The sequence below is a fragment of the Leptidea sinapis genome, chromosome 42, assembly GCF_905404315.1.
Source record: "Leptidea sinapis chromosome 42, ilLepSina1.1, whole genome shotgun sequence".
Taxonomy (NCBI): domain Eukaryota; kingdom Metazoa; phylum Arthropoda; class Insecta; order Lepidoptera; family Pieridae; genus Leptidea; species Leptidea sinapis.
In genome coordinates, this window is record NC_066306.1 from 1,237,956 (window position 1) to 1,256,808 (window position 18,853).

At 35.5% G+C, this 18,853-nt stretch overlaps 1 protein-coding gene across 2 annotated transcripts; it reads left to right on the plus strand.

The window, feature by feature from the left end:
- The first annotated feature begins 2,011 nt into the window (after positions 1 to 2,011).
- On the plus strand, positions 2,012 to 17,043 carry LOC126976689 (dynactin subunit 4). 2 transcript variants are annotated; one of them, XM_050825188.1, is made up of 8 exons: positions 2,012 to 2,247; positions 2,724 to 2,988; positions 6,886 to 7,040; positions 7,976 to 8,141; positions 10,744 to 10,927; positions 13,193 to 13,397; positions 14,866 to 15,008; positions 16,248 to 17,043. In XM_050825188.1, the coding sequence occupies exons 1-8, from the start codon at positions 2,119 to 2,121 to the stop codon at positions 16,459 to 16,461; spliced, it is 1,461 nt and encodes a 486-aa protein (XP_050681145.1). In that variant the 5' UTR covers positions 2,012 to 2,118; the 3' UTR covers positions 16,462 to 17,043. The 2 variants fall into 2 exon arrangements, with proteins under 2 accessions (XP_050681145.1, XP_050681146.1); XM_050825189.1 differs by having other exon boundaries at positions 6,892 to 7,040.
- Positions 17,044 to 18,853: the final 1,810 nt, after the last annotated feature.

Below are 18,853 nucleotides of genomic sequence, written 5' to 3' on the forward strand. Positions count from 1 at the left end.
AATAATATTAATAATGTTTTACTCATGTGTCAATAATAAACAAATCAAATGAAAGATCAAAAAATTTCTATTGAGCATGTTAATAAACTTACCTTGCTGCAATAAAGCAGTGCTATACAGGGTGAGCCCGACTAAAGTTCCCTTTTCCCTGGCAAATAGATTGTTGATGGCGAGGAGTATGTGAAATGTGAATATGTGATCGGATCGCCGCGCACGTCTCTTGCAATTTTAGTCGCCATATCCCATGAGTCAGTTCACGGAAGAGCATCGCGCGTTAGGTGTTCGGGAGTTTTCTAAAATGCTAAATCTTACATTACTGTGCGGCTTATGTTCAGAGATAAATTTAATTTACGGAGCATCCAGCAGTTTCCTATCAGTCAGTAAATTAAAAAATAGATACGATGAAACTGGTTCTACGCTACCAATAGTAGGTACCAAGATCGACTCCGTACCTACTTCACGTACACAGCAAGCGATTCAGTAGGTTAATCGATGTATTCAAGAATATCCGGAAATCTCAGAACGCGACGTTCGGCGGCTTTGTAGATTTCACGATGCAGTTTAAGACGAATTTTGATTTGAAGCTTCACCCTTATAAGATCCAGTTGGTCTAAAAACTTTATCATGATCACCTTACAAAAAAGACGTCATTTGCCACCTCAATGTTAGAGAGATTTTCCAACTTTGGGAACATCCTTTTCTCAGACGAAGTGTATTTTCATCTCAACGACAAATCTGTCAATTGAAAAATCTGTCAATAAACAGAATTGTCGTTATTGGAGCGCTGAACAGCCTTCGCGCAAGTATCGATAGCCAAAGAAAGTGACGGTGTTTTTTCGAAAATTCTCGAAGCTATGCAGTAACAGTTAATACAAATCGATATGTGGAAATGCTTTAAGAGTTTTTAAAGCCAACCCTTTCTGGGCTGCAAGAGTACAACTCCCTGACCTGGTTCCAGCAGGTTAGCGCTGCCTGCCACATCTAATGCCTGCATGGCCGTCGTATAGGAGATGTTCCCTGGTAAAGTCATCTCAAAAAGAGGTAACATCGAGTGGCCACCACGAAGCCCAGATCTGTCCCCACCAGCTTTCTTTTTATAGGGATTCCTCTCGGTATGGGTATACCACACAGGTCTATTCTTGAACCAATTCCTATTCCTTATTAACGTTAATGATCTTCCTAATCTTAAAAAAAATATGTTAGTATATTGTTTGCAGATAACACTTTACCTACTCTTAATCAAGGTGAAATGAAACAAGTTTCGTATGACGACAAAACAATGCTACTCGTATACCTACCATTGTGTATTAAGAAAACCAAAAACATAGAATTTCCTCGCATACCTTACATGGATATGACATTGAAACGATGGAAGCTATTGTATTCTTGATTCCCTTACTCGCATTCCACATGATTATATAGTTAAAAATATAAGACATATAACTGACATTTGTGTGAAAATTATAATGTTGAATCAGAAACGAACACAAACTTGTTATGCCTACTACATGGTTGAGTTGAATAAGTACTCGTATGTATTTTGTTGGGAGATGGATATGCTTTACAACATGTTTTCAGAATGATAATCTACAAAACAAATATGTTCTGAAATAGATAAAAACATTGTTAAAAAACCTTTGTATCGTAAAGTATTACAACGCTAAAGACTTTCTAAAAATCTAAATGATACAATGGCAATCGAGCGTCCAGCCAAATTATATTAGATCATTTAAACGTCTAAATTATCTAATCCTCTAAATAAATAGAAAAAATATTTACATTAAGAGATATATCAAAAGGGGGAGTATGAAATCATTTTAAGAACCACGAATTATAAAATATAAACCTATAAAACATTTTTTCAATAGTTTCTACTTTTATAAACACTGAGCAAAGCTACAAAGGATTGGTCTCCTAACCATTTTGAAGAAAAATTTTGACATTCACTCATTGTCAAATCAAACATCAAAGTCAAAAATGGTCTAAACTCTAAACTCAAAAATTCAAAACTTCTCAGTTCTCACCATTCTTCAATTTGTTATTTAGGAAAACTCAAATTTAAAATTAATATAATTTTTTATGGTGAAGGTTTAAGTTCTTCAGTATATTATTTACATCATGGCTTATCTAGTTCAGCCAGATTATGTTAAATACATATGTACATGTGGGCAACAAAAACCAATAACAAATTTGTACTTTTGTCGTCATTGCTTGAAAATTCGGTGCAGTTTTTGTATTTCTCATGAGGTAAACTCGGACTTAAATCACTATGTAGCTATCAAATTGTGCAACTAACCAGATCTAAAAACATAAAAGGTCTCTCTTAGCTTGGCTACAGGGATCTATTTGACTAGTAATTCAAGTAGTTTCAGTGTCTTTAAACCATATCATAGTAGTGTTTTTATTTAAATAAGTTGCAGCATAATATTTTGAAATAATTTAACACAAAACCTTACAGCTGTAATGAATTTAAAATAAATAACTCACTATGTTTGAAAAGTTCTAATTTGATATGTCTGCTTATATTTAAAAGATTGGTACTGTACACATATGTGTCACATTGGTATATACCAATGTTATGTATATTTGATTAATTGTATCTATACATAAATACCAGCTTATTAAAGTAATTATGTAGTACTCATTCAAATTACTCAAAATAGGATTGAAAATCACTAATTGAATGTCTAAAAACCACCATAAAGTACATTTTTACATTTTAGGTTGATTCTCATTATTGTGCCAACTGCTTAGAGAATATGCCATCATCAGAAGCTAGACTAAAAAAGAACAGATGTGGTAGTTGTTTTGACTGCCCCAGCTGTTTTCATACACTATCCACTCGGGCAACTGTTGCCCAGCCGAGACAGGATCCCGCAGCAGGTGATGCCAAAGTGGAGAATAAACAGTCCAAGAAAATGTACTATTTGTTATGTTTTAATTGCCGGTGGACATCTAGAGATGTTGGAATACCAGATCAGCCAGTTGGTAAGTTATTAACAGTTTGAATGCATAAATAGTTATTATAATTTTTTTAATCTCTTTTAAGTCAATTGTGAAATAATATTTAAAAAATCTTACGGTTCTATTGAAGCATAATATAGATATATATTGTATTGTGCCTATTCAAAATATTCAACAATTCATAAACAAACAAAAAGAAACTAAACATATCAAAAAATTTCTTAATTTGTAATACAGCAGAAACATATTTTTAAAGTACCCTTTCACCCTGTTTTGTTTAGGATGCTGAAACCTATTTGACCTCAAAAACTCATGATCTTTAAAGCTGTTTTGGTCAGTTGGAGATAAGTAATTCATGTGCAAGTTTGTTCAGGTAGACTTCTAAGTGAGTACTTTATTTTGATTGTTATATCTTTCTTCCGATCAGAGTACTTGGCATACTGGTTGTTGGTAATGAACCATGGTGCTTTTACAATCCATTCAGAGTTGAGATATTTGGAGTATTTCAATATTTATTTTGTCTTTATTTATTTAATAATCATTTATTTAAATATGTCATTTGATTAAATCCATTTTCTTGGCTGGTTAATGGCCACTGTCTCAGAACAATATTATACTTAAACAGTAGTTATGCAATGTGTTTAATATTATTCAAACAACTACTGCTATAATTGAAAAACTTACCACAGAAACAACTTTCTGGACTCTCGTTTAAATGGTTATTAATGACAATTTTTTTTAATGTGTTGAGGATTACTACAATAGATTTAAGATCTGTAATGTGTACTGTATTCAACACGATAAATAAATTTCATTTTATGCTTAGCTGTGATGTGTGTCCTCCTATTTAGTTGATAGTCCAGGTGACTGAGTCCACTTGTGCAAAAGGCAGTAAGCCTCTAGCTAGGGTTAAAGTTGCCCTGTCCTCAATTAACACACATATAGTACTTCAGAAGAATAAGTCTGGGTGTTTAGGAGAAATTCTGTGAAATACATATTATTCAGCAAAATTATATACTTAAAAACGAAGAGAAAAAACCAATAAGTATTTTATAGTTTAAACTAATTAAAGTGATTGTTTAGGTACAATGATGTGAATTGTTAATAATTCCCACAGCTTAACCATTGAATATTGATAATTGAATTAATAGTATTATAACTTTCAGCTGACTTGGCCTATTGTTAGGTAACCATATTGTAATACCTTATTACAAAAATATCTATTGTTACTACTACCAGTAAGGAGGCTGGGTAGGTTGGGCGTGGTAACTACAATTTTTTAATCATTGTTAAGCAACCTTGAACACTATGAACAGTATTCGTTTTTGTAGGCATTGTTATCTAGGAGAGCAAATATTTCTGTTGTAACAACTGCATTGCAGAATATGTGGTATAACTTAAATGATGAGGAAATGATAGTATTAGGAGTGATAACTTGCCAGAATGCAACAAGTAGCCCAATAATTTTTAGGCTTCATTTAGTGCTCGACCGACAGTCAGCGCTGACGTCGATCGAGCGTAGCTTTAAGTGATTAACTGACAGCAAACTTGATGGCATGTGTACAATAGCAAAGAAAAATGAATCCATTTTAAATCTCTTTAATATGTGCGTAATACTTACGCAAACGATTACAGGATGAAATACGGAGAGGATGATATGTTTACCAAATTATTATAGAGCGGCAAATTGAAGGAGAAATTTATACAATACAACGTGAACCAGAAAGGGTATAACATCCCTTCAATGGTACGTTATTTGGGTCATATGCAATAGTATGGTGATGTTTAAGTTTTAATAAATAAATAAAAAAAAAGAAGAAGACTTCCCTACGAAATAAAAATATTATTTTTCAATTTCTTTTCTTAGACAACCCTAAATTTAAAGAGACTGCCAGTTTTAGGCGGGGCCTTTGTTTATAAACAGAATGAGATCACCTACTATTGGACTTAAACATGAACAATAATCTATGATTAAGGAGTATGCACACTACATGAAATGTGGCTTGTGTCTATGTTATTATTCATTCATTTTTTACTTCCTGTTATTGAAACAAATAAACAAAATAAGAAATTACATAACATTACACAGTTTCACGTCTGTATTCCTGAAGGGTTAGAGGTGTATTTTTTCCACCCACGTTTCACTATGTTTAATTCCCACGTAATACGGGGCGAGCATCTACATTTCGGAACTATGGGCTGCTAGTGAGAAATTTCCTACGAAAAACTCAATAACTGCCCCATTCCATACCCAGGCCGGGTACAAAACCCGGTCGATATCCATATTTGACAAAAAAAATCCGTGTAGAACAATTTCTTAATAGGAGTCTAATAGAATTATCTTTATTGGATAAAACATTTTTGAATTAAAATGTCAATACTCATTTGCCCAGTAATAAGAACAGCTACAGTGCCATTCAGACCAAACCATAATAATGCTTACACATTTTTGCTTCACGGCAGAAAAAGGTGCCGTTGTGGTACCCATAATCTACAATTACAAATTTGGAATTATTTTCAATGTAACTTGAAGAAAACTTCAAATAATTCTACATTGAAGTATGTGTATATGCCTTTAGAATAGACATTTACACACACACAGAGCAGTAAATATCGTGTTTCAAAGCACAATTCAAAGAGTATTAACGCAGACAGGCCGATCTTTTCAACCTAACATATTTAAAAAAACACAAAATATAAAAACACAGTTACAATTACACTAGATTTTATCTTTTAAACGTGTTTTATTTAAATTTGTAACACTCGCGGAAATCAGAGTACATACTAACATAACATAGTTTCATAATAAGATTAGAATTAAAAAAATCTTTATTGGGTAATACAAAACTACAGTAAATACAAATTTAGAAGTATTTTCAATGTCAGCTAAAGCAAATGCACATACAAAATAACTTTGTCTTCATGGCAAAATGAGAACACAAATTGCTTCACAGCTGCAATGAATCGTAGGCATTTTACTATTATCTGATATTATGTCACATCTACGTTTTTCATCTGTTTAAGGTCAAAGAGAGTTCAAAAAAACAGCTGATTAGGGTTGAGGGAATCATACTTTTTGCGAAAACTTAGCACTTTAAAAAATATTATAGTATTAAATTATAATGCTAATTAATTTCTGACTTCACATAGTCATTAGAGATGACCTAAGGAATGTCTGGTTCAAAGCATAGTATACCCATTTAGTTTCACCTTGTATATTCGAACATTCTAGAACACGAATTTTTGTTTACGATTTTTGATGACGATGTTACACACGCGCGTAGGGTCGGTCCCTCGGTCAGCATGGCATTGAACGCACTATATCGCAATAGGGCGTCAGCAGACCGACGAGCTCGACTGCGTTCATATGTTTTCATAGTTATAGCTACACTTGACCGACGTCAGCGCTGATCGTCGGTCGAGCACTAAATGCAGCCTTACTTGGAATAACTTATTCCTACCTAAACAATTGTTAATTTTTTAAAGTGATACCAACCACAAATTAAATTTGAAAACAAAATTTACGAACGTTGCGGGACTCGAACCCTCTTTCCACTGAGCCAACCGTTCGAGTGACGTATCGTTGATAAATATTGTATGTCTTGTTCAACTCTCAGGTTATAGCTTCTATGCCTATCTTCTACACAAAAGTCACAATGAACATTTTATGACAACAATACATGTGAGTGAAACAGCTTTATATTATACTCACTTTTAGTTCTTTTTCAATTTCTCAAGATTAATGTTGTTGTCATATGGACAATGCAGTGGATTTTTTTATTTTTATGATATAGAGCCCTAGCTGAGTACACATTGCATATTGTTTGTATAATTTGTTTGGTAGAGTAACCTTTTTACAGAATGTTCTCGCCCTTTGAACTTTTTTAATAAGGAATAATGCAAAATTTTAACTCTGTTCAGCAACAGGTGGATGGCCAGAGAGAGTGAATCCATTCAATAGCCGAGTGAACCAACTTCTGGATTTCTATAAGGCTGTGGTGCAACAGGAGAAGCAAGAGAAACTCGACAAGGAGAGGAAAAAGTATGCTATCAGAGGGAAATACATCACTCTCACGGTACTGCAGAATATCAGTTTATTGCTTATATTATTATTATTAAAGTCTTTATTGTTCAAACCCACATCTATTCTTAAAGATATACTAACCACACATATCCCTGGAGAGGAACCTTTAATTAATAAATATGGCAAGTAAAACCCATTTTCTATTTAATTCAGGGCTTCTTGGTGTTGGTACCGACTAATTTTGGACCATTCGGAGGTACTTCATCCTACAAACATACTACAAAGCTGTTGAATGAGCTTCCTTGTGCGGTGTTTCCGGGACAATATGACATGGGTACCTTGAAAAATGCGCGTACACCTTCCTTAAAGGCCGGCAACCTCCTGTGATACCTCTGGTGTTGCAAGATAATGTGGGTGATCACTTAACACCAGGTGACCAGTATGCTTGTTTGTCCTCCTTTTCCATAAAAAAGTGGGTTCACGATACATACCTGCACCTCATGGAATGGTTTTTGCATACATAGAATGGTGAAGAAAGTACATCCCTATGGGTGGCTTTCTTTTTTTTTATGAAAATAAGGGAATAGACGAGCAGGACGTTCAGCTGATGGTAATTGATACGCCTTGCCCATTACAATGCAGTGCCGCTCAGGATTCTTGAAAAATCCAAATTTTCTGAGCAGCACCTTAAGACATAAGATGTTAAGTCTCATTTGCCCAGTAATTTCACTATCTAACGCGCTCTTCAGACCTAAACACAGTAATGTTTACACATTACTGCTTCATGGCAGAAATAGGCGCACTTTTGGTAACTAAAATCTAGCCGGCATCCTGTGCAAAGGAGCCTCCCGCTAGTAAAATTAATGGTAAAAATTTCTGACATAGCTGCTTCAATGCCTCCCATCCATCCAAAAGCGACGCTATTGGACTCACTAAAAAGATTGATTGCCAATGTAAGCTTTTACTGAAATATATATTATTTGTTAGGATAAAACAGGTCTAACAATGGCAATGGCACGAAACATAGCTGGCCTGCCATCCAGTGAGGGTGCGCCATCCTCAGCCATAGCAAACTTTGTGCCCAGCCAGGCCAGTGCTGAGGTGGAAGGCCTGCCCGATGATTTCCACACTAGAGAAGTTAACCTGAATCTAAGTAAGTTATGAACACTTCTGGTCTGGCTTGACCTAGCTGGCTATATACCCCCTTATTCATAATGGTCCGCTAACTTTAAACAGCCGCTAAGGAGTGCTTTTTCTCATTCTGACTTAGGTCAATAGAAGAAGACAGAGTGAGAATTAGCAATGCTTTAAGTTAGCAGATTATTATGAATAAGGGGGTTAGTATATACAGTATGTATTTTAATTTTATACATAAATCCCCATCTTTTACACTTATTATTTATCTGGCCATAAAAAACATGCGGATAGAGCTAATTAACCGTAATGATAAAAATGTAAATTCTAAAATAAAAATACATTATTCGTCTAAATAAAAAAAAAATTCATATTATCATTTCGGAACATCCTGTAAGTAATCTAGTAGCCGCGTGCTAGCGCAAGAGGTGACACCTACTTAGTGCCTCTTTTTAGGACAATGAGGGATGAGACGAGCAGGACGTTCTGCTGATGGTAATTCATATGCCCTGCACATAACAATGCAGTGCCACCTTGATACGTCATAAGATGTTAAGTCTCATTTGCCCAGCAATACCAGGCTGAAAAATACTTACTTGCGACCACGTAACGGTGATAAAAAATTTATTCCTAAATAGATAACTTGTTTGAAATTTTCAATATCTCAACTGTTTTCTTTAATATTTAGATTTGGTTTCGTAGTACCTAAATGTTTGGTTCGCGTAACTTATAAAATAAGAGAATGATAAAACTAAAAATATATATGATGTACCTACATTAATTACCATGCAAACTTCCATCGAAAATTGGTTTGAACGAGATCTTGTTAGTATTTTTTTTAATACGTCTAAAATCGTATACCGCAATTTACCTTTCATTCAATCAAGTCAAATCTTAATATATATAAATTACGTGACACGTTGTTTGTCCGCGATGGACTCCTAAACTAATGAACGGATTTAAATGGGGATTACTTCATGGAGTGCAGTTTGGTCCAACTTGAGAGATAGGATAGTTTTTATTTAGATTTGGGACCCATAATTTTTTTTATTTTCAATATTTGTTTTGTATGGTCATTTTTTTGTAAATTTAGTGACGCACGGTTTGACAGTTCCGCTGTGAAACAACTTCATTATAACAACAGGGAGCATTTTTTACGAAATAATAATAATAATAATATTGACACACTTTTCACACAAATTATCTTGCCCCAAGTTAAGCGTATATCATTGTCTTGTAACCCATTACACAGGCTATATATAGCCTGTGTAATGGGTTATGGGTTACAAGACAATGATATATTTAATACAATATGCTTACTTAAACATACATCAATTCATATAAACATACATATAAATATAAGTACATAAATACATTTAAACATACATGACTCGGAAACAAACATCCTTATTCATCATATAAATGCTTGCACCTACCGGGATTCGAACCCGGGACCTCTAGCTTAGTAGGTAGGATCGCTAACCACTCGGCTATACAGGTCGTCAAATAATAAATAATTGATGTTTTGAAAAATTGGCAAATTCTTATAAAAAAGTATTTTTTTATTATCTACAGAACAACGTCTGTCGGGTCAGCTAGTATTATTATAATTTAAAGAACTTTCATTTTGTCTTACTTGCTGCTACGGAACCCTTCATGGTCGAGTCCGACCCGCACTTGGCCGCTTTTTCAGCCATCGCCTCCTCCCTGTTGTTGAGTGGGAGTGGATGTATTATGGCTCCCCGGTTATCTACTTGAGCAATCTCTTTTATTGAATATAATATTTTAAAAAGTGTTGTTATTAAGTAAGTTATTGAGATGTGGTAACGTAACCCGCGACATTAGGGTTGACTAATATATTCGTAATAGGCAGACGTCACAGGTACACAGATCGCATCACATTTTAGGTAATATGAATAATACTATGTTATTCAGTAATAGTCAAATAATAGTGAGCGAGCTTCTGCAATCTGCATGCAACTGCAACTATGAGATACATACACACAAGCAAACAAAACTAAAGATGAAAACTTAATCAACGTTCCACTTCTGTAATGGGCATACGTGAATAAAATAATGAAAGTATATAATATTTCATACTATGGAGATCAATATTGATACACATATTAATCGGCTCACTAATATTTTTGTCTAATATCCAGAAATAGGTACGGTATCATAATATGCGTAAACTAATATATTCAATAATATGATTAATATCACTGACGAGTTACAAAAGAAGGACTCCGCGCCGTGATATTAACAAGTGAAGCACCTTTATGCTAGTGTGTGCGGTTACGGGGGATACCAGGTACACAATTTTTTCTCCCTTAAATAATCATATATGGCCACAAATACTTTTATAGTATTGTTTTTACACTTTTTCACAACGCACGACGGCATTTTTAAAATATTTTATTGCGACGCTAACTGATCTGTCACAGAAGATGGAAAATCTCATAATGGCGGCCGATCGGCTTGTATTCGTGTAAGTGTGTGCATGGGGCTATGTATTTACACGTTTACCGGATTGTTTTTGTGCTTCACTGTTATGTAAGGTGACACGGAGTCCTTCTTTTTTTACTCGTCCGTGCCTAATATAACACCTGTATCCGCGACAGTAACCACCATGCCCCAACGTCTGGCGGCGCCGGAGTGGCAACCGGCGGATGTGGCGCGGCTGTATCCTCTGGCTCGGCCGCTCAGCGTCAAGAGGAGTCAGCGCTGCCGGCTGTGCGACCACAACCTGACCAAGCCCGAGTACAGCCCGAGCTCCATTAAGTTCAAGATTGAACTGCTGGCATAGTAAGTTGTCCATCTAAGGCCTTGCCTTGGTTTTCTTGCAAGGTAGGCATTGTAGATCTAACTAGTTGTAGTTGAGCTTTGAACTATGCAAAGAATTTGTTATGTTTTTAAAGTGATAACCCTTACTTCGGCGTTCCGTGCCGGAGCTCTAACCAACTGAGCTAACCGTTCGAGTGACGCATCGTCATAAAATCTTGCATGCTTTGTTCAACTCTCAGGTTGTGGCTTCATCTACAGCATAGTTTCTCAACTGGGTAGATTAAAAAATATAGTAAAAAGGCAAAAAAATACACGAAAATACTCTAGAAAAAAACATATTCTCAAAGTGGCAAAATAAGGTTGGGAAACTATAATCAACAGGATCTACGTTACAGTTGATAACCTGCTCAACCCCAATATTTGCATATTAGGAAATGGACTTGAGATGTCGCTCTTGTAAATGTCAACAATTTGTAATGTTAGATTTTAGTCGTGGGTTCGAGTCCCGCATTGTTCATAAAATTTTGTTTTTCAAATTTTATTTGTATGCAAAGAATGCTTACCGTAAGTATATAGTATCTAGCGTAAGGAAAAAAATTTATGAGTGGGTGCAGTTCAAAAGAAGTTTTGTTATAAAATAACGGAACCAAATTAAACTAAATTAACTTCAACACTAGTTCTATATTTATTTAGGTTTACAACGAGGTAGGTAGGTTATCTAGCAAGTGTCATAGATTAGTTTAGAAACTTAAGTAAATAAATATCTTTACTATAAAACCAATATACATATATCTACCCCTAAGTGCAACCCTTTTCACACTGCCTAATTGCCTATATAACATGCACGCCCCTGATCTAAGGCTAAAAAAGCATAAAAGGGATTTATTTTTCTCAAAATTTATTACTTTAGAATTCTTATTGATGTCATTTCTAACACTACCGACGATTAGGAAACAAATGACACTCTGTGAGAGAAGAAGTGGCTCAAGAACCTCTCCCAGCATTCTTTTTTGCGCTAGTAAAATGTACAATATTGTACTGACATTGTTATTGCTATAAAAAATCATAATCTAGTCCCAGGCTGTCCGATTACTTAGGTATTCAGCTATCGAGTACTGTAGGATTTATTACAGAGCCATTTTTTTTTATAAAACATTTAAATTTATTTATAGGTAATGCCTGAACAGTGGCTTGGACTTTATTATAAAAGTGTATACATTTACCCTTAAAGCTATTATGTATCTTAGGCCGCACTACGGTTTTTTTCCGAGAGCGGTCAACCGCCGAAGACGCACACACCACGATTATAAACCACGAACGACCCGCGATTTTTTCAATGTACAATTGCTCTTATACTGTATGTATCAGAAAAAAAAGAAAATTTTGCAAATATTGGATCCATGCACTAACAACTGTCGCAAAAAAGTATCGTATACAGCTCGTATTTTCTGTTTCGGTCAACTATGATTTTCTGGGGTAAACTTTCGTACTCTCGTTTGACCCTAGTGCGGCCTAGGCCTTATTCATTTTTTTTTCAAACTAAAATATTTTTATTCAAAATAGTATTTTAAAATCACTTATTAAACGTCAAAATATGAGAACCGCCACCACCTGAGAAGAACAAGTGCAAGAGACTCAACGGGCCTTTTTTTAATAAAATTGCTTTACAAACTAATTTGTTGATTAAGTACCTTGGCGAGGCGATTGCTCCATTCCCGATATTTGATATCATTTAGAAAGACATTTTTGCTATTAGTTAGCTTAATCACACGAACGTTTTTAACAATTGTTATGAATTTCTTTTGTTTTTTTTGGTATGATTTTTTAAATGCAATCTTTAGTGTTAATACTGCTAAGTTTTGTAAGTCTACACGCATAATGCAAATAAATTTTATTTAAAATTTGATCATGCTGCGAAAGAACATGTTGTTCTAGCAATTTATTTAGAATAATGATTAAGAACGTCAAGATAGTTACACAATTTTGTTAATTTAAAGGGGCACTTGTCTGAAATACGACACTCCGCCCTTTTTAAGGCTGGATATGCTGTTATAGAAACAGATTTTCACTGAACTCTTTGAATTGCGTGGCGTTGTATTCAAAGCGCGGTCAAAGCACAACTGAACGATAACACTGCCTAATAGAGGCATAAGCAGAGTTTTCCTTCAGACTATTTTCGAGAGTGATTGTGAGTCTAGCTGTTTGTTGTACGTTAATGCTTTCAATCGAACCGTCTCAGTGTGCAAAATTAGTGCCCTGAAACATAACCATATCTCTATTATGCAGTTACCATGTGCCAGAAGTGAAGATAATCTCGTGCGAGACGCTCAAGCCGGGCGCCACGTGTGCGCTACTGCTGAAGCTAAGCAACCCCACGGCGCACGAGATGCAGATCACTCTGGTGGACCCTGCGGAGGTACCGGAACACCAGGAGCGGGAGGAAGGGAGGACCATCGAGAAGTCCTTGGAAAAGTCGCTGTGTTTAGAAAAGGTGAGATGGTACATGATTTATTTGTTATGTATGATCACGCGATATTCCGCAACTATAACAAGTATCAAAAAACTTATTGATTTCGAAAGACATAGAGACAAGATATAGTACATTAAGATTCGCCTTAGCCACCGGGGTAAAATTAGCTACGGCGCTTTCAAACCGAAAAACGATAATGCTTGACTTGGTAGAGTTCATTAATTCATATCGAAGTCTGCGTATTCGTTTACATCCAACAACTATTTGTTTGCACCACAAAGCACCACTTAAGGCGAAGGGTAAACAGAAAACATGCAAACAAGGTGTTTTTAGACAAGTTTTGTGGTGAAAATATAGGATTTGGAGCTATGAACACTACTTTATCCTGTTACACATACCCTTAAGTCTTACTTGTAGGTTGCTAATGCTTGCTGTTAGTTAAAGTTACCACTCCAGAGCTATTATGAACTACCAGTTTTCTTTGCAGTTAAACATGTTTTTTCTTGGCATCATGCATTTGTTTAGTATACTACTATCATAAAAGTTGTTCTTATAGATTTTACTTTTTTATGTAGGTACATTTATTCAGATTAGTAATCAATAATGAGGATTGTAAGCAATTAAGCAGTTTGCGCCTGTTAAAATGTTACATTTTCGACCCAAGAATTTTGAAAATATTGGCTTTGTTACATAGGAGCCGTGAACTCATATCGATCAAGGTCGCCGGCATTTAGTGTCGCCTTAACAATTTATCTTTATGGAACTACAGGATTAAATTAAGAATGCTTTGTATACAAGATGTAATCGTTAAGTGTGACCAGGCGATTATTCCGTAACTATTGTTTGTGCGATACAATGACCGTTGAACTAATCTCATTCTAAATGTATGTGTGGGAGTGTTTAATATAAAAACTTTGGATACTTCTCGTTTGATTTAAAAAAAAAGTTATTGATGTTATTTTACGGATAATGTAATGTACTTTCGATATCAGTTTAAAGTTTTTTTGTTAGGTATCTGAAATCGTTTGGGAATAATCACCTGGTCACAATTAACTATTACATCCTGTATACAAAGATTTCTTAAATTTATCCTGCAGTTTCATAAAGAAAATATTGTTAATTGCACAAAAATTTGACTTCAATCAAGATTCCTTACTTAGATAGGTAATTTATACGTTTAGATAGTCTCTTGCTGTTCGAGCACCGATAAAAACAGGCCATGAATATTAGTTTAGTGTGCGTGACAAGGACTACGTCTTACAATCGCGATTTGTATGACACTTTGTGTTAGTGTGCGGGAATTGCTCACAATAAACGTTTAAACAACGTTTTTCGTAACGTCTAACGTCCTCTTTACGTTTTGTCATTCAAAATAAAACATAAAGAGAGAATAGAGTGGATAAATAAGATTAATTTAAGATAAGAAACATAGTAGTTAAAATATTGTATTGATGCAGTTCAACAATGTTCCTATTGCTTCAACACACAGGACATGTCGTGGCTGGAAGCCGTGTCACGTAAGGTAGACGTGACGTCACCGCTCAGCGTGACGCGACCCGACGTCACGCTCACGTTGGCTCAGCGGGACGACGCCGCCGAGTACGACGACGATGCACACACGCACTCAGACGAGTGAGTACACTCAGGGTTACTCTCGTTATTGTAGATTATGTTTCCTGTATGTATAAATATATAAATTAAATTTGTAACCAACATTTAAGAACGATGTGGGACTCGAATCAGCGCCTTTTAGGTTCCGTCCGGGCGTTCTTACTAACTGAGCCAACCGTTCGAGTGTACTTATAATGTATGAGGCGCGGGATCGGGTCCCGCATCGTTCATTAATTTTGATTACAAATTTAATTTATACAATTAATCCCAGAAGTGGGGTATTAAAAATAACAAGTTCTATACATACACACACACATAAAAATACAAATTTCTCTTTTGAACTTACCTCAGAACACTTCTGACCTTATATCCTTCTACCCCCCTTCTTTGAATCATTCTTCTTTTTCGTCAGTTAACTTTTATAAATATACAGGATGTCCCAAAGTTATGGGACATGAAGGGAAAGTACCTTAAATATCGAAGATAGGCTATTTTACTGAAAGAAGACTTTATGTTATTTTTAAAAGTTAGTAATCTTTGAATGGAGTCAAAGATTTTCTAAGAATTACTTGCCTCGTCGGGGAATCGAACCGACTTAAATTTAAAAAAAAACACCCCTACTCTTATGATGCCAATCGAAAGAATGGCCAAAAACTAATAACTCTTCTTAAGTAACATAGTATTTTAAAACTGAGACACCCTATATATATGGTATTTTGTCATAAATAAAGGTAAAAGAACGGTGCCTCTTAACACAGGCGATAAGCTTAATGGGAGACACCTGCTCTTAGTTGTAGTTATCTATTTCAAAAATGGAGGAGGTTTTCAATTCGTTGGTATTTAAGCTGGTGCGTCCCATTGTAATTTGGTCCAGATCTGACAATGGCATCCATGAGAAAAATATAAGTCTTAAATTTGCTATACATATGTATAGCAAAGTGGATGAACCGATTTCGATGATTCTTTTTTTATTGGAAAGGATATACTTCAAAGATATTTTGGTAAGGTTGTGATAACGGAATCCATGGCAAAGTAACGGAACTCTTCAATTAAGCGCTTACGTTCATTGCTGCATTGAAAAATTTAGTATATCTACATATTTAGACAAGTTGTTAGTTAGTGTGCTTCAAATTCACTAAAAATCAAAAATTAACAAAAAAACAACCGGCTTCAAAAACACTAAAACTTATAATACTTTCTTTAGGTGATTTTTGTTATATAAATAAACAAATTTTATTTAAATGTTTTTGTGACTTGCAGCGTGATACTGTGGCGCAAGTCCAACAAGCTGGCGCTGCGGCTGCAGGTGCAGGTAGCAGAGGGTGCAGTCGAGGGCCCGGGAGCTCGTCTGCCGCTGGCACTGCGCTACTCGTACCGGAACACCGTGCCGCCCGCCAGCGCCGCACCGCTCGTGCGAGACCACGTGCTGTACGTCACCGTGCTGCTCGACCTCGGACAAGTATACGCGGAGTAGAACACTGCCGCCCGTGTACATACCTCGTACATAGTTATAGCACACTACATATAGCAGCTAAGGTAGTATTGAAGCTACATACAGACGTTCCAAACAACGCACGCACACAGACGCTGTCTCAACAAGGTTAAGCGGACATTGCAGTGCTGTCATCATCGCGCGAGTCCTACCCGTGCCGCGTTGTCTGATTTGGTCCGGCCGAACCATCGCATTCGGTCCAGTACCGAATCATATTCGATAGTATGTTGCATTTTCCATCGCACTAAATTATTATTATTACCAATACCGTCCAATTGTCGACCGTACCAAATGCGACCATGTGTTTAAGGTATTACACTAATATTGAGACATCTACAATCATTTGTGGATTTTAAAATATTGGACAACCACCCAGTAATCCTTGAAATTAGTAATAATCCCGTTATATTTAAAATGTGGGATTAGCGCTTCCGGTTACTCGTAGCAATAACAACTTCGACTGACTGGTTCTCAGCAGCATTGATATGTATGTATAATACCTTATGTATGGTAAACAACTGCTTAATTGTATTTAATATATGGTTATTGAAGATCTCTCATAGTTGTAAAGTTTTTTATTGCAATGAAGTTCTTTATTGATTTTTTGTGAAGTTAAACAGTAATCCACCAGTTCCAGAAAACACAATTAAAGTTAATGTTTCGTTATATCACATACTATCTTTGACTGTCAAAATGAAAAAAGAAACTGACGGTATTATATGTAATGTAACATTAACTTTATAGATGGTTTCTGCAACTGGCGGTAAGTCACAAAAAATTGCAACAATAGCTGCAGTACATTCCAGAATCATTATATTAATTTGGTGATCAATACCTGAACACGAATTTATTGTGTCCATCCCTTTAATTGTAAGAAGTGACGAGAGGATCAATATGTATACCTCATGACACGCCCCGCCCATTATAATATGGTTGCACTAAAATGTTATAGTCTAAACACATACTCGGATTTGGTACGGCAGGACCATCGGACTTTCTGTTGGGCGACTCGCACCAATTGGTCTGGTGTCGTACTCGGTACGGCCCGGACGGTAATAATAATAATTTTGTGCGATGGTCAATGCGACATACTATCGAATATGAACCGCCTCCGATGGTTCGTCCGGACATGAGTCTCAGTAACCTTGTAATTTGATATTTAGTATTTGTTACGTGGGCCATCCATATATTACGACATAGGTTTATAACGGGGGGGAATCCACAACATGCATAACACAATTTATGGATGGCATAATAGATCGAATATAATCATAGGTATTATTAAACGTGTATGAATTTCACCGGCTCTGATTCTATTATTCAGAATGTCTGTAATCCGTATCCATTACATTTTTTTTTATAATGGAAAGGCATCACAGTGCAGTATAGCTGTGGATGTCTAAACAGGACCAGTCGCACAAACAGATTAAAATTAATAATTGCTACTTTTGAGTCATTTTCATTGGATGAAATAAAAATAAACAGAATTATTTCTCAGTTAATAAGACGTCGCAAGCCACGCGAAACGCTGTGACCTGACGACGGTAGGTATTGAAATTTCATTTCATGTACAGACAACAAATTATCCGATATATTATGCGACAAATTAATCCAAGGAAATATGCCAGTTTCATTTATTTAATTTAAATTATGAAATTATGTTATTTATAGTGTTTTTACCATAAGTATTACGAATTCAATTCTAATTTGTTATAAAAATATAAAGATTATTTATATTTTAAAAATGAAAATCATACTTTTATTATCTTTATGTCACGTGGCCGAAAACGCCAATCACCATTTTGTGACGTCACTATAGCATAAGCAATATTTTGATTAGGAACACACCAACGAAATGGACTATGAAAAGTCATTTCTACTTTTATAAAAATCATTATGGATTGCACTGCACATTTGACGTTTCTTTGTTTATGTTATTAGAACTTCACGATGATGGCGGCTCCCTTTTTGGCGCGACTATTTAGCGTTGAAATTTTAAACAGTTTTTCTTAGCATAAAGTGGAATTATTTTGAGGAAATAAAAATATTAGTTGGCTATCGAATCTTTACGATCATTTTAGAATATATTTTAAAAACATCGAAGAATAGCCTACTATTACTTTACCGCGCTCAACTGAAAATCTATTTTTAAAATACTCTCGATATTCAAGATAACGTGGTACCATTATAAAACTTAAACGGAGCACGCCGCACGAGTGGCGCAGCAGTCGCTTTAGACGATCATATTATCGCTCCGAATATTACTTATAGCCTAAACACATGCTCGGATTTGAAACGGCTGAACCAATCCGATGGGGTCGTTTAGCGGACCATATTCGATGGTATGTCGCATTGTCCATCGAACAAAACCATT

Coding starts and splice junctions, on each gene's coding strand:
- LOC126976689 (XM_050825188.1), top strand. CDS start 2,119: ATGGCTTATCTAGTTCAGCCAGATTATGTTAAATACATATGTACATGT. Junction 8,142..10,743: donor AGAAGTTAACCTGAATCTAA/GTAAGTTATGAA, acceptor TATCCGCGACAG/TAACCACCATGCCCCAACGT. Junction 10,928..13,192: donor AAGATTGAACTGCTGGCATA/GTAAGTTGTCCA, acceptor TCTATTATGCAG/TTACCATGTGCCAGAAGTGA.